We start from the raw sequence: 12318 nt of genomic DNA on the forward strand, positions 1-12318 counted from the left end.
CGTCGGTAGATAATGTTTATGCTTTCGTTAGTTAAAGAGTCGCGGATAGTTTGCATGGAAGTGTATTTAAAGTAGTCAATGGAGCAGGTAAACTCTCCCTGTATACTGCACCTTAGTGTAATGTAGTTATAGTCACCTTTGCAAGTATTTACACTTGAAATGTGATATTAAGGAAGGAACAAATACTGTATCAATCTTGTATTGTTTTATCAACAGTTTTCACCATATGTTAATGTGAAGAGTGAACAGTAAATGGTTAATCTTACTGCGATCTGGTTCTTATTAACTGTGGTTTATCCGGACGTTAAATTCGGCGTTTCGTTACACCCGAAGGAGAACGTGACAGTGAAAAAGCGGCATTATCAGGTGTTTCAAGTGCTGCAATGTCAGCTCAATCCAGCATCAAGTCGACGCCGCCCAGCGACAAGGGCGGTAAACCGACATCAAGTAAGCCCACCCAGGCGTTATCAGGTGTTCCAAGTGCTGCAATGTCAGCTCGATCCGGGATCAAGTCGATGGCGCCCAGCGACAAGGGCAGTAGAACGACATCAAGTAAGTCCGCACAGGCAAGAGCCAAGGCAGAAGCCGCCAAGGTGCGACTGCATTACGCCAAACAAGAAGCAGTTTTGAAAATTAAACTGGCTGCCAGAGAAGCCGAAAGGGCCGCCAGAAAGGCAGAAGCCGCCAAGGTGCTACTGCGTTACGCCAGACAAGAAGCAGTTTGGAAAATGAAACTGACCACCAGAGAAGCCGAAATCCAGAAAGAAAAGGCTGCCAGACAAAGAGAAGAGGCTGCCAGACAAAGAGAAGAGGCCGCCAGAGAAGCCGAAACCCAGTTGGAAATGACAAAAATATCGACAGAGTTGCATGTGCTGCAGCTAGAAGGAGAAAGAGAAGCTGCCAGGGTGGAAGCAAAGTACATAGAACAAGCTGAAGGGTCGCGTGATCTGACCGAAGTAAGATCTACTTTAGAAAGGACCAGACTGGAACGCACAAGCGACTATGTACAATATCAAATAGACAGGCAGGCTCGTCTCCCTTCTCCATACGTATTCGATAACTTCCCCAGCTACGAGGAACCTCAGAGAGTCACGATTGCATCACATCCATACGAGGAAGGAAATTTACCCTCACGGCTCCGTGATGAAGTCAAGAATGAAAGAACCGTCAACGCTCCTTCACCCCCACAACAGGACGGCGGGGAGGGAGAGGTTCACTCCAGGACAACAATTGTCAGCTCGAACTGTACAGAAGTTTGCGGTCAAACTCAGTCAAGCCGTTCTTGTTCCGAGATCTGCCTCACTGAGGTGTACCCTAAAGAAGCACAACAAGGCGTTAACAAGCGCGAGGCAAGCGACGAGTCGCTGGGCCAGTCAGTCTTCGCTCAAACGAAGTATGACAATAAACTTGCTCCATCAGCTCAAGACGTCTTCTTCTTAAAAATGATGGACACCAAAGTCTTCAGGGATGAAGCAAATAATTGGGTCGCCCCACTACCCTTCAGAGAACCACGCCAGCGGTTGCCAAATAACAGAGAGCAGGCGGTCAAGCGGTTCACGTCCTTACAAAAAACCCTGAACCGGAAACCCGAGATGCAACAGCAATATATAGCATTTATGGGAAAGATCTTTGCTAACGGACATGCCGAAGTAGCACCACCACTGCCGGAAGGCGGGGAGTGCTGGTACCTCCCAACATTTGGAGTTTACCACCCACAAAAACCCAATCAGATCAGGGTGGTCTTCGACTCCAGTGCCCAGTGTTCCGGCGTCTCCCTAAATGACGTGCTTCTCACAGGCCCCGACCTTAACAATACCCTACTCGGGGTCCTGCTGCGCTTCCGGAAGGAGAAGGTCGCAATCTTAGCGGACATCCAGCAGATGTTCCATTGCTTCTTGGTACAGGAGGACTATCGCGATTTCCTCCGTTTCTTATGGTATAAGGACAACGACATCAACAAAGAAGTTATCGAGTACCGGATGAAAGTCCACGTTTTCGGCAATAGCCCGTCACCTGCCGTGGCCATCTATGGGCTGCGAAGAGCCATCAGAGAGGGTGCACAGGAGCACGGTGACGACACCGTTAAGTTTGTAGAAAGGCACTTCTACGTTGACGATGGTTTGATATCACTACGGACAGAAGAGGAAGCAATCGATCTGCTCCGACGTACACAAGCCTCACTCGCGGAGTCAAACCTCCGCTTGCATAAGTTTGCATCAAACCGGCAGGCAGTAATGGAGGCCTTTCCACACGATGACTGTGCTCCAGCAATCAAAGACCTAGATTTAGATGGAGAAACCATACCTACACAAAGGAGCTTGGGTCTTCTCTGGGAGATAACGACCGACTCATTCACATTCTCTGTGCCGACCGTGATCAAACCATTTACCCGTCGTGGAGTCCTCTCCACCGTCAACAGTATTTTCGATCCCTTGGGCCTACTGGCACCAGTTACGATTCAAGGAAGAGCCCTTCTCAGAGAACTTACGTCTGAGCCCTCTGACTGGGATACTCTTCTGCCTGAAGACAAGCGCAGCAAGTGGGAGGCTTGGAGAGATTCACTCCCGGATTTAAAACAGCTTCATATCCAACGCAGGTACACTGTGACCTCACCCACCGAGGCAGCGCTCACAGAATTGTGTGTTTTTTCGGATGCGTCCACCAAGGCCATCGGCGCTGTGGCTTACTTGAAAGTAGTCGGAAAGGATGGCCAAGTCGAAGTGGGATTTGTAACGGGTAAGGCGAAGCTCACTCCTCCGTCGGAGCCGACGATTCCAAGGCTCGAACTGTGCGCAGCCGTCCTGGCTGTGGAAATGGCAGATCTTATCCAGGACGAGCTGGACCTACGGTTCGACAATATCAAGTTCTACACGGACAGTAAAGTCGTGCTTGGTTATATTTACAACGAATCGAAACGCTTCTACGTGTACGTTCATAATAGAGTTCAACGCATCCGCCTGTCATCAACGCCCGAACAATGGCATTATGTACGTACCGAGGATAACCCTGCAGACCATGCATCAAGATCCTTACCTGCATCCCGTCTGGCTCAGACAACCTGGCTTACCGGACCCCCCTTTCTTCATCAGCCACCATTGGAAAAGACTCAAACGAACGAGATATTTGAACTGATCGAACCCGAGAGAGACTCGGAAATTCGGCCGCAAATACAAACAGGAGCCACCAACCTCACGGAATCGATACGTACCAACGAACGGTTTCGGCGGTTCTCCACTTTGAATTCTTTAATGAGAGGACTTGCGTTCCTCATTCATATGGCCAGATCACACAAACATTCATCCCGAAACAGTAAATGTAGGGGATGGCACAAATGTACTTTGCCTCGCACCGCGGACGAATTAGCCCAGGCAAAGGATGTCATCTTCAAAGCAACGCAAAGAGTGGCTTTTGCAAGGGAGTTTTCAGCTCTCCAAGTCAACAAACCAATACCAAAGGACAGCCCTTTGAGGAAGTTCAGCCCGATCCTGAAGAACGATATCATCTGCATTGGAGGCCGGTTAATACACTGCCAGTTTCCGGCCGCAGAAAAGAGTCCAGTACTCCTGCCCAAAGGCAGCCATGTATCCTTACTGCTCGCCCGCCATTACCATGAACAGGTAAAGCACCAGGGCCGCCACCTTACCGAAGGAGCAATAAGAGCAGCGGGACTGTGGATCTTGGGAGGTAAATCACTGATCAATTCGGTACTTCATAAATGTGTAACCTGCAGGAAACTACGAGGCAGAGTAGAAGTTCAACGCATGGCGGACCTCCCACCTGAGCGCCTCGAAGCCTGCCCTCCCTTTACAAACGTAGGGCTCGATGTATTCGGCCCCTGGTCTATCACTACAAGACGCACCAGAGGAGGACAAGCAGAGAGCAAGCGGTGGGCCATCATGTTTAGCTGCATGAGTTCAAGAGCGGTACACATTGAGGTCATCGAATCTTTGGATACCTCCAGCTGCATCAATGCTCTCAGGCGATTCTTTGCGATAAGAGGCCCTGCAAAACAGTTAAGATCTGATCGCGGAACGAACTTTGTAGGAGCATCAAAGGAGCTGGGGATGGACAGAGCAGTGCAAAGGTACCTCAGTCAACAGGGATGCGACTGGGAGTTCAACACACCACACGCCTCCCACATGGGAGGCGCATGGGAGCGGATGATTGGGATCGCCAGAAGAATTCTGGATTCAATGTTTCTGCAGCAACGCACCCGATTGACCCACGAGGTACTGTGCACCCTAATGGCAGAGGTCACAGCCATTATGAACTCACGACCACTCCTGCCTGTGTCCTCTGACCCAGAAAACCCCTTCATCCTTTCGCCATCAATGCTCCTTACACAGAAGGCAGGGGCACCTCCTCCACCAGGAGACTTTTCAGACAGGGATCTGTACACAAAGCAATGGAGACAAGTCCAGGCTCTGGCGAATCAGTTCTGGTCCCGCTGGAGACAGGAATATCTACCCTCGTTGCAACAGAGACGAAAGTGGACAGAACCCCGCAGGAATCTTCAAGTCGGAGACCTAGTCCTGCTCAGGGACAAGCAGATCACCCGCAACAGCTGGCCAATGGCCAGAATCACTGCTACATTCCCTAGCGAGGATGGACATGTCAGGAAGATCGAATTGAAGACTACCGACCAAGGCGATGTGAAAATTTACCAAAGGCCAGTTACAGAAGTTATTCTACTTCTACCCAATGACTGATTAAGAGACTAAGTTTGTACTCTGCTCATTGTGACCTTACGAAGGTCAAGCGGGGAGTGTGCTGTCTTTACGACAGTTATTTAGTTTATAATATTTTCGCTTAGTAATTCATTCAATAGTATTTTCTAGTTAGAATTAGAAGTGTTTAAAGTATATTCATTGCATGTAAAATATATCGGCATGCGATGACGTCACATCCGGTTTCGCCGCGTCTTGTGGGAAAACACCGGTTTGAAATTAGCGCGAGGGTGGGGGCTTTCCACGAGGCTCACCTGAGCACAAGCAGTTTTGCAGGCATGAGAAATCACAGTGAGAGCAACGCTGTAAGTTAATAGATAATCGATATATTGAACTAAGATGTTAATGCTGATCCTGTTAGAGGTAACGTCGGTAGATAATGTTTATGCTTTCGTTAGTTAAAGAGTCGCGGATAGTTTGCATGGAAGTGTATTTAAAGTAGTCAATGGAGCAGGTAAACTCTCCCTGTATACTGCACCTTAGTGTAATGTAGTTATAGTCACCTTTGCAAGTATTTACACTTGAAATGTGATATTAAGGAAGGAACAAATACTGTATCAATCTTGTATTGTTTTATCAACAGTTTTCACCATATGTTAATGTGAAGAGTGAACAGTAAATGGTTAATCTTACTGCGATCTGGTTCTTATTAACTGTGGTTTATCCGGACGTTAAATTCGGCGTTTCGTTACACCCGAAGGAGAACGTGACAAGAGGGGTAGTGTCCAAAGGTTCAATGTCCATTTATGAATCGCATGGCAGAGGGTGGAGCTGTTCCTGAATCACTGAGTGTATGTCTTGCGGCTTCTGTACCTCCTATCTGATGGCAACAGTGAGAAAAGGGCATGCCCTGGGTGCTGGAGGTCCTTAATAATGGACGCAGCCTTTCTGAGACACCGCTCCTTGAATGTGTCCTGCGTACTTTGTAGGCTAGTACCCAAGGTGGAGCCGACTAAATTTACAGCCCCTCTGCAGCTTCTTTCAGTCCTGTGCAGTAGCCCCCTCCATCCACCCCCCCCCCCCATACCAGATAATGATGCAGCCTGTCAGAATGCTCTCCACGGTACATCTATACAAGTTTCTGAGTGTATTTGCTGACATACCAAATCTCTTCAAACTCCCAATGAAGTATGGTCGCTGTCTTGCCTTCTTCAAAACTGCATCGATATGTTGGGACCAGGTTAGTCCTCAGAGATCTTGACACCCAGAAATTTGAAATTGCTCACTCTCTCCACTTCTGATCTCTATGACTATTGGTATGTGTTCCTGCATCTTACCCTTCCTGAAGATCACAATCAGCTCTTTCGTCGTACTGTCATTGAGTGCCAGGTTGTTGTGACACCACTCCACTAGATCGCATATCTCACTTCTTTACTCCCGCTCGTCACCACCTGAGATTCTACCAACAATGGTTGTATCGTCAGCAAATTTATAGTTGGTATTTGAGCTATGCCTCGCCACACAGTCATGGGTATGTAGAGAGTAGAGCAGTGGGCAAAGCACACACCCTGAGGCACACCACTGTTGATCATCAGTAGTCCACACAGATTATGGTCTTCCGGTTAGGAAGTCAAGAATCCAATTGTAGAGGGTGGTACAGAAACTTCACAATCAGGATTGTGGGAATGATGAAATGCTGAGCTATAGAAGATGAACAGCATCCTGACATAAGTACTTGTGTTGTCCAGGCGGTCTAAAGCCGTGTGAAGAGCCATTGAGATTGCATCTGTCGTTGACTTGCTGTGGTGATAGGCAATTTGCAATGGGTCCAGGTCCTTGCTGAGGCAGGAGTTCATTCTAGTCAAACTCTCAAAGCATTTCACTGTCGATGTGAGTGCTACTGGGTGATAGTCATCAAGGCAGCTCACATTATTGTCTTGTCCATAAATGCACCAACTGCCGCCACTGGGCTATAAATATGCAGGAGCAGTGTGTGGTTAAGTACCTTGCACACACGCTGCCTTGGCTGAGGCTTGAACCAGCGACCTTCAGATCACTAGCCCAAAGCCTTAACCCCTTGGCCTAGGCACTGGTATAATTGTTGCCCTTTTGAAGCAAATGGGAACTTCTGCCTGTAGCGGTGAGAGGTTGAAAATGTCCTTGAATACTCCTGCCATTTGGTTGGCACAGGTTTTCAGAGCCTTAGCATCAGGACCTGCCAACTTGCGAGGGTTCACTCTCTTTAGAGACAGCCTAATATCAGACAGAGTTCACAGAGTCATCAGGGATCGTCGCAGCTGTAGTATGTATTCTCTCTTTCAAAATGGGCATAGAAGGTATTGAGTTCATCTGGAAGGGAAGCATCACTACCATTCATGCTATTGGGTTTCACTTTGTAGGAAGTAATGTCTTGCAAACCCTGCCAAAGTTGTTATGCATCCGATGTCACCTCCAATCACTAGCAATCTATGAGGATTTTTTTTCATTCTTAACACTTCCTCTGTAGTTCATAGCACTACCAAGATCAATCTAATTAATAAATTGGAGTACTGCCAATTAGTCTAATTTCTTCATTCACACAATAATTTATTTCCCAAGTTACAATTTGACAATTTAATCCAGAGATCATAATACCTCTATTTTAAATATGAGAACTAGGAAATCACTGAGTACTGTTACTTAAGTAAAGCGATTTTTGAAATTTTTCAGAAGTTCTCTCTGTAAACTACCAAACTCATGCAATTTAAGCTTTTTGAAGTGAAAGGCCAAAAAAAAAATGCTGCACAAATTTTGCATTCAAAATTGTCCAGCAGATGGTAATAGTGAACATTCCTTATGCTCTGTGAATGTAATCTAATTCAACTTGAAAGATTTCACTATGTTTATACATGAAAATATTATAATGATATTGCAAGCACATCATCTTCAACTGGTTGACTCTAATTTATATTTACACACTGTGGCCACTTTATTAGGTACCTCCTTTACATAATAATGTGGCCACTGAGTGTATGTTCATGGTCTTTTGCTGCTGTAGCCCACCTACTTCAAGGTTTGATGGGCTGTGAGTTTCAAGTTACTGTTGCCTTCTTGTCAGCTTAAACCAGTCTGGCCTTTCTCTCATTAACACGGCATTTTTGCTCACAGAGATGCCACTCGCTGGATTTTTTTTTCTGTTTTTCACACCATTCCCTGTAAACTCCAGAGACTGTTGTGTGAAAATCCCAGGAGATCAGCAGTTTCTGAGATACTCAAACCACCCCACCTGGCACCAACAATCATTCCATGGTCAAAGACACTTAAATCACATTACTTCCCCGTTCTGATGTTTGGTCTGAATGGCAACTGTACCACTTGACTAATGCTTTTATGTATTGAGTTGCTGCCACATGATTGGCTGATTAGATATTTTCATTAACCAACAGGTATACCTAATAAAGTGGCTACTGAGTGTAGATACTGATCACAACATCTTTAGCTAAAATTTATTTTTGCTAGTTTTAATTTTTTTGTTATCCAGGTTTGAGGTGAGAGCCCAGAAAATCCTCTGTGCTAGGAAAAGCACATTAAACAGTTATTGCTCATTGGGCTAGGTTTTGACTTGCTGCTGCCAAATTTTGTAGTGCTGAATTCAGAGTGCTAGACATTCAGTCTGTCACATGCATCAGTTTCTGAATGTAATGCAGTGGTGTTCTGCACCATATTACAGGTGGGAAAGAACTGTCTGTACTTAAATGTATATTTGTAAAATACTTCGCATATCATCTAACACGTAACTGTAACAGTGACATATCAGTTTAATTTCTCTTCCCTATTCTTCCTTTCTGTCTGGTTATTTCCTCTGTTGTTCATGAAAATATTATGCAGAGCTTTTCTCCCAGCATAACTTTTCCTCTTAAGTATCATCATCATTATCAGGTGCCATGCCCAGTTTGAGCTTTGACTGCCATGGCCCACACACTCCTGTTTCGGGTCAAGTGGATCAATTCATTGGTATTCATTTCCAGTTCTTTGGCTGCTGTCTCCATCATTTGCTGTTAAGTATACTTAACATTATGGAGGAGCACACTAACAAAATAAAAACCCCATTCAATCTTACTTGGCAAGTCCCAGACTTAGATGGTCTGCTTAACTCTGAGTTTTCTGGAAGCAGGTAATCACAATTACTTCCCTTCTATGTCACCAGCTACAATTTTCATCACTAATGAAATACTCTACAAATTATTTTGCAATAAAAGAGTTGGATCCTTAACTCGGAATTTATTTTGTGTATTGATCTTTATCCAATCATTAAAGTTCTAATGTTTGTATCCTATTTCTGAACAGTACCAAGTACTGGCCCTCAACCATCCTTGTCGATTTCCACTCACACTGATGTTCGGGTTACTTGGCTTCCACTCTCTCCAGAACTCAGCAATGGTAAAATAACAAAATACCGAATTGATTACTGCATGTTGAAAGAAGGTATGTACATTGAGCTATTGGACATGCATTTACTTTGAATATACTGTATTGATTTTCACTTTCCTTATACTTAGACATACAGTGACTTAGAACTTTAATATTAAACCTGTTTTTGGAACGGTAATCTTAACAGCCTTTTCTATTGGTTATGTGAAATAGCAGTCACCTTAAGTAAAATTATTGCTCATTATTCTTAGTTGATACAAAGCACAATATCCTAGTATCTTAACTTGATGACTGTTGTGTTGGTAATTTCCCTGTGTTACTTCAATCTCTGCTAGGGACGAGAACTTTATTCTCATCCACTCCCTTTCATGCTCCAGGAAAAATGTTGAGAATACACCAATAGTAGTTCCAATTGGTGTCTGGAATTTGAATCATTCACTGTCTTGCTTGCTCTGTTCTGCTACATTCTTAGCATTAATTATGTTTCTATTTGTACCATTGAACCTTACATATGATTGTCATGTTGCCTGTCCACAGAGGAGTAACTTCAACAGACTTGTCCTTTTGGGTAATAGCATGTGGCTATTTATTCATTGAATTTAAATTCAATTGATCACTGGCAGCTAAGGTTATTGTCCAAAGTGGATACTTTCAGTGTGCTCAGAATTGCTAAGCATTGAATGGGAGATTAGTGCAAATCTTTATCATCTTGATTGGTTGAAGAAATAAGGCTAAATTACACAGCATGAATCAAATGTCATTTGAAGCTTAGATTGACGTTGTGAGAGTAAATCATGATGGACATTACCCAGGAAATGAGTTCTGACATTTTTGGGGTGAAAATATACAGTTGCAGAGAATATTCACTTTCATTCAACTACTGCTATTAAGTGCTCCCCCGTTTATACAACAGATCAAATTTATTCAATTGAAGTTGATGGAAATGAAACACAAGTCACACTTCCTACAGTACAGTCAAAGAAAGTTTACAAAGTTCGGATTGCAGCAAGCACGAGTGTGGGATATGGTGCACCATCAGATTGGACCCAGCACTTAATACCTGACAGAAGTAAACAAGTAACAGGTAGGAACATTGTCTTTCCAGATTAATAAAGGGCAACCTTCTTTTTGCAAAATATAGAACAACTAACTATTGTCTTCTCCATTGTTTGGGAATGAACATGCATAGAGCATTTAGGCATATTGCAGGGAATTTGTAATATCCATTCCTATTTCAAGTTCACTGCAGAAGAATTGTTGCCTATGATAATTTACCCAGGCATATCCATTATCCATCTCTAAGGAAATGTTAAACACAACTTTCATAGAAGTGTGGATTGAAACTCATTTGGTTAGTGGATTACAGAAATTGGTCTGCATGTATTTTGTTACTGGTGCTTAAAATTTCACTATGTTCAAGCCATGGTTATCTACATCAGTGCCAAGACTGCAATTTTATCAGTTAATTTCTAGACAACTACAGTAGTCAAAAATCATATAAAACATTACATTTGGAATACTTGTGTAGCTAGATTGTTTGCTGGGAGAGCAGTTTTAAACTAAAATTAGGATTTGTTTTAATTAAAGTTGCTCCACACGAATTACTGGGAACCACACCCTGTTGTCAAATATCATCTGCTTTCTGAATCCATGTGCACAGGTGGCAATTGGTACAAAGGTCAACAAATTTTATATTTCTAATTAACTAGCAGTAATTCCAGGTAACCTCACAGATACATTCTTCATATTTCTAAGAGAAGCCTCTTTACTTGGTCCTAGTTGGTTTGGAACAAGCACTGGAAACCAAGGTGTTTGATTACAAAAGTGAGGCTAACATAAATATCTGATAAATGGGAATAAAAATAACAATGATAAAAGTCTCCACTACTTTATTTGACTTGAACATAAATCATATGTATCCAGTTACAGGTAATTACTGTTATCAGGTTGAAATGGTTCATCTAATAATGAACTGCTTTGCTTTGCTACAGTTCCATTTGCTCCTACAGAAATGAAGGTCAAGACAAAAGTAGACTCTCTGCTGGTTTCATGGCAACCACCCTCTAATCAAGTCCAGATCCAGGGTTACAAGCTTTATTACAGAGAGGCAGATGCAGACGATTCGAGCAGAGAATTAAGTGAAGCTAATGGAGATGAGCATTGGACAAAGGGACCAATCCGGCTTCGAAGAAAAATTAAACAGTATGAGATTACTGGATTAGGTTAGTAATCTGAATGAACCAGTATGTTATAGCAAGATATGGGAGTTCCTTTTTTTTAATTGAACTGTATAGCTTTTGGAAAGCTGTGCTGATTCCAAAAGGAAATAAATAAAGTTAGAGATTGAAGTATTGATTACAATTCATCAATGAAGTTAATTATGTAAACTTTGCACTTGCTTGACTTTAGTGCTTCAGTCCCTAATTTACTTCAACATTGGTACCTAAAATGTCTTTCCCATTCAATATCTGTTCCACAATGCCATAACTTTATAAAATTGTTTTTGTCTGGTCCCAGTTCTTTAATTTATCAGCCTAGATGCACTCAGCCAAAATTTTGAGAGAAAATACTCATTAAGATAAATTCTGTTGAATGCTCCCAATAGCTCATAATTTTGTAACTCGATAAATTCATTTTGTATTCTTTGATTTTTACTTAGTTTTCAAATTAAATACCTACTTGCAAGTCATTCAGCTGTCAGATATGTAAGTTGTACTTCTGTTCCAACTAAGATATTTTTTCACATATCCCAATCTAGATAATTTATGAGGGGCTAGGTTTAATCTACTTAAAGATCCACAGAGCTGTCAGCTGTACATCCTACTTTGGACTTTAAGCTAAATGAAGCAATCCAAAAATATAATGCAGCATATGGAATGCAATACATTATACTATCAACCCTCATAAGTCACTTTATTTATCACTATACAGTGATAAATTTGCATTCCCAGTGTTCATGTTTTACAATATAACTTATAAATCATCTCGATATTAAAATTAGTGTCAAAAATTTTGAGTGAAAGTACAGTGTACTAATTATTAATCCCCATCTGCTATACATTGTAGCTTTTCTTAAAGCAATAAGCCGATAGAGCAGAGAGTTGGAATTGATTTTGAATTCAGCTTTTATTCAAATCTTTCGTCGAGAGTTAAATTTTATGGTAGGGATGTAATGTGCAGCATTTTACCATTTTAGTGTTGATTGGGGAAGGTGGAGGACAGAAAACGATATTAGCATCTT

General features: G+C 42.7%; 1 protein-coding gene across 6 annotated transcripts in view; it reads left to right on the top strand.

Annotated features, from left to right (window-relative positions):
* Positions 1-12318, top strand: part of igdcc4 (immunoglobulin superfamily, DCC subclass, member 4) — a 151146-nt gene that overhangs the window by 99830 nt on the left and 38998 nt on the right. For 5 of the 6 annotated variants that reach the window (XM_059952837.1, XM_059952834.1, XM_059952838.1 and 2 more), the window contains 3 exons: positions 8994-9131; positions 9991-10161; positions 11069-11299. In XM_059952837.1, coding sequence (XP_059808820.1) covers positions 8994-9131; positions 9991-10161; positions 11069-11299 — 540 coding nt within the window. The remainder of the gene's footprint in view (positions 1-8993; positions 9132-9990; positions 10162-11068; positions 11300-12318) is intronic. The other variant, XM_059952835.1, reaches the window with a different exon arrangement.

The sequence above is a fragment of the Hypanus sabinus genome, chromosome 28, assembly GCF_030144855.1.
Source record: "Hypanus sabinus isolate sHypSab1 chromosome 28, sHypSab1.hap1, whole genome shotgun sequence".
Taxonomy (NCBI): domain Eukaryota; kingdom Metazoa; phylum Chordata; class Chondrichthyes; order Myliobatiformes; family Dasyatidae; genus Hypanus; species Hypanus sabinus.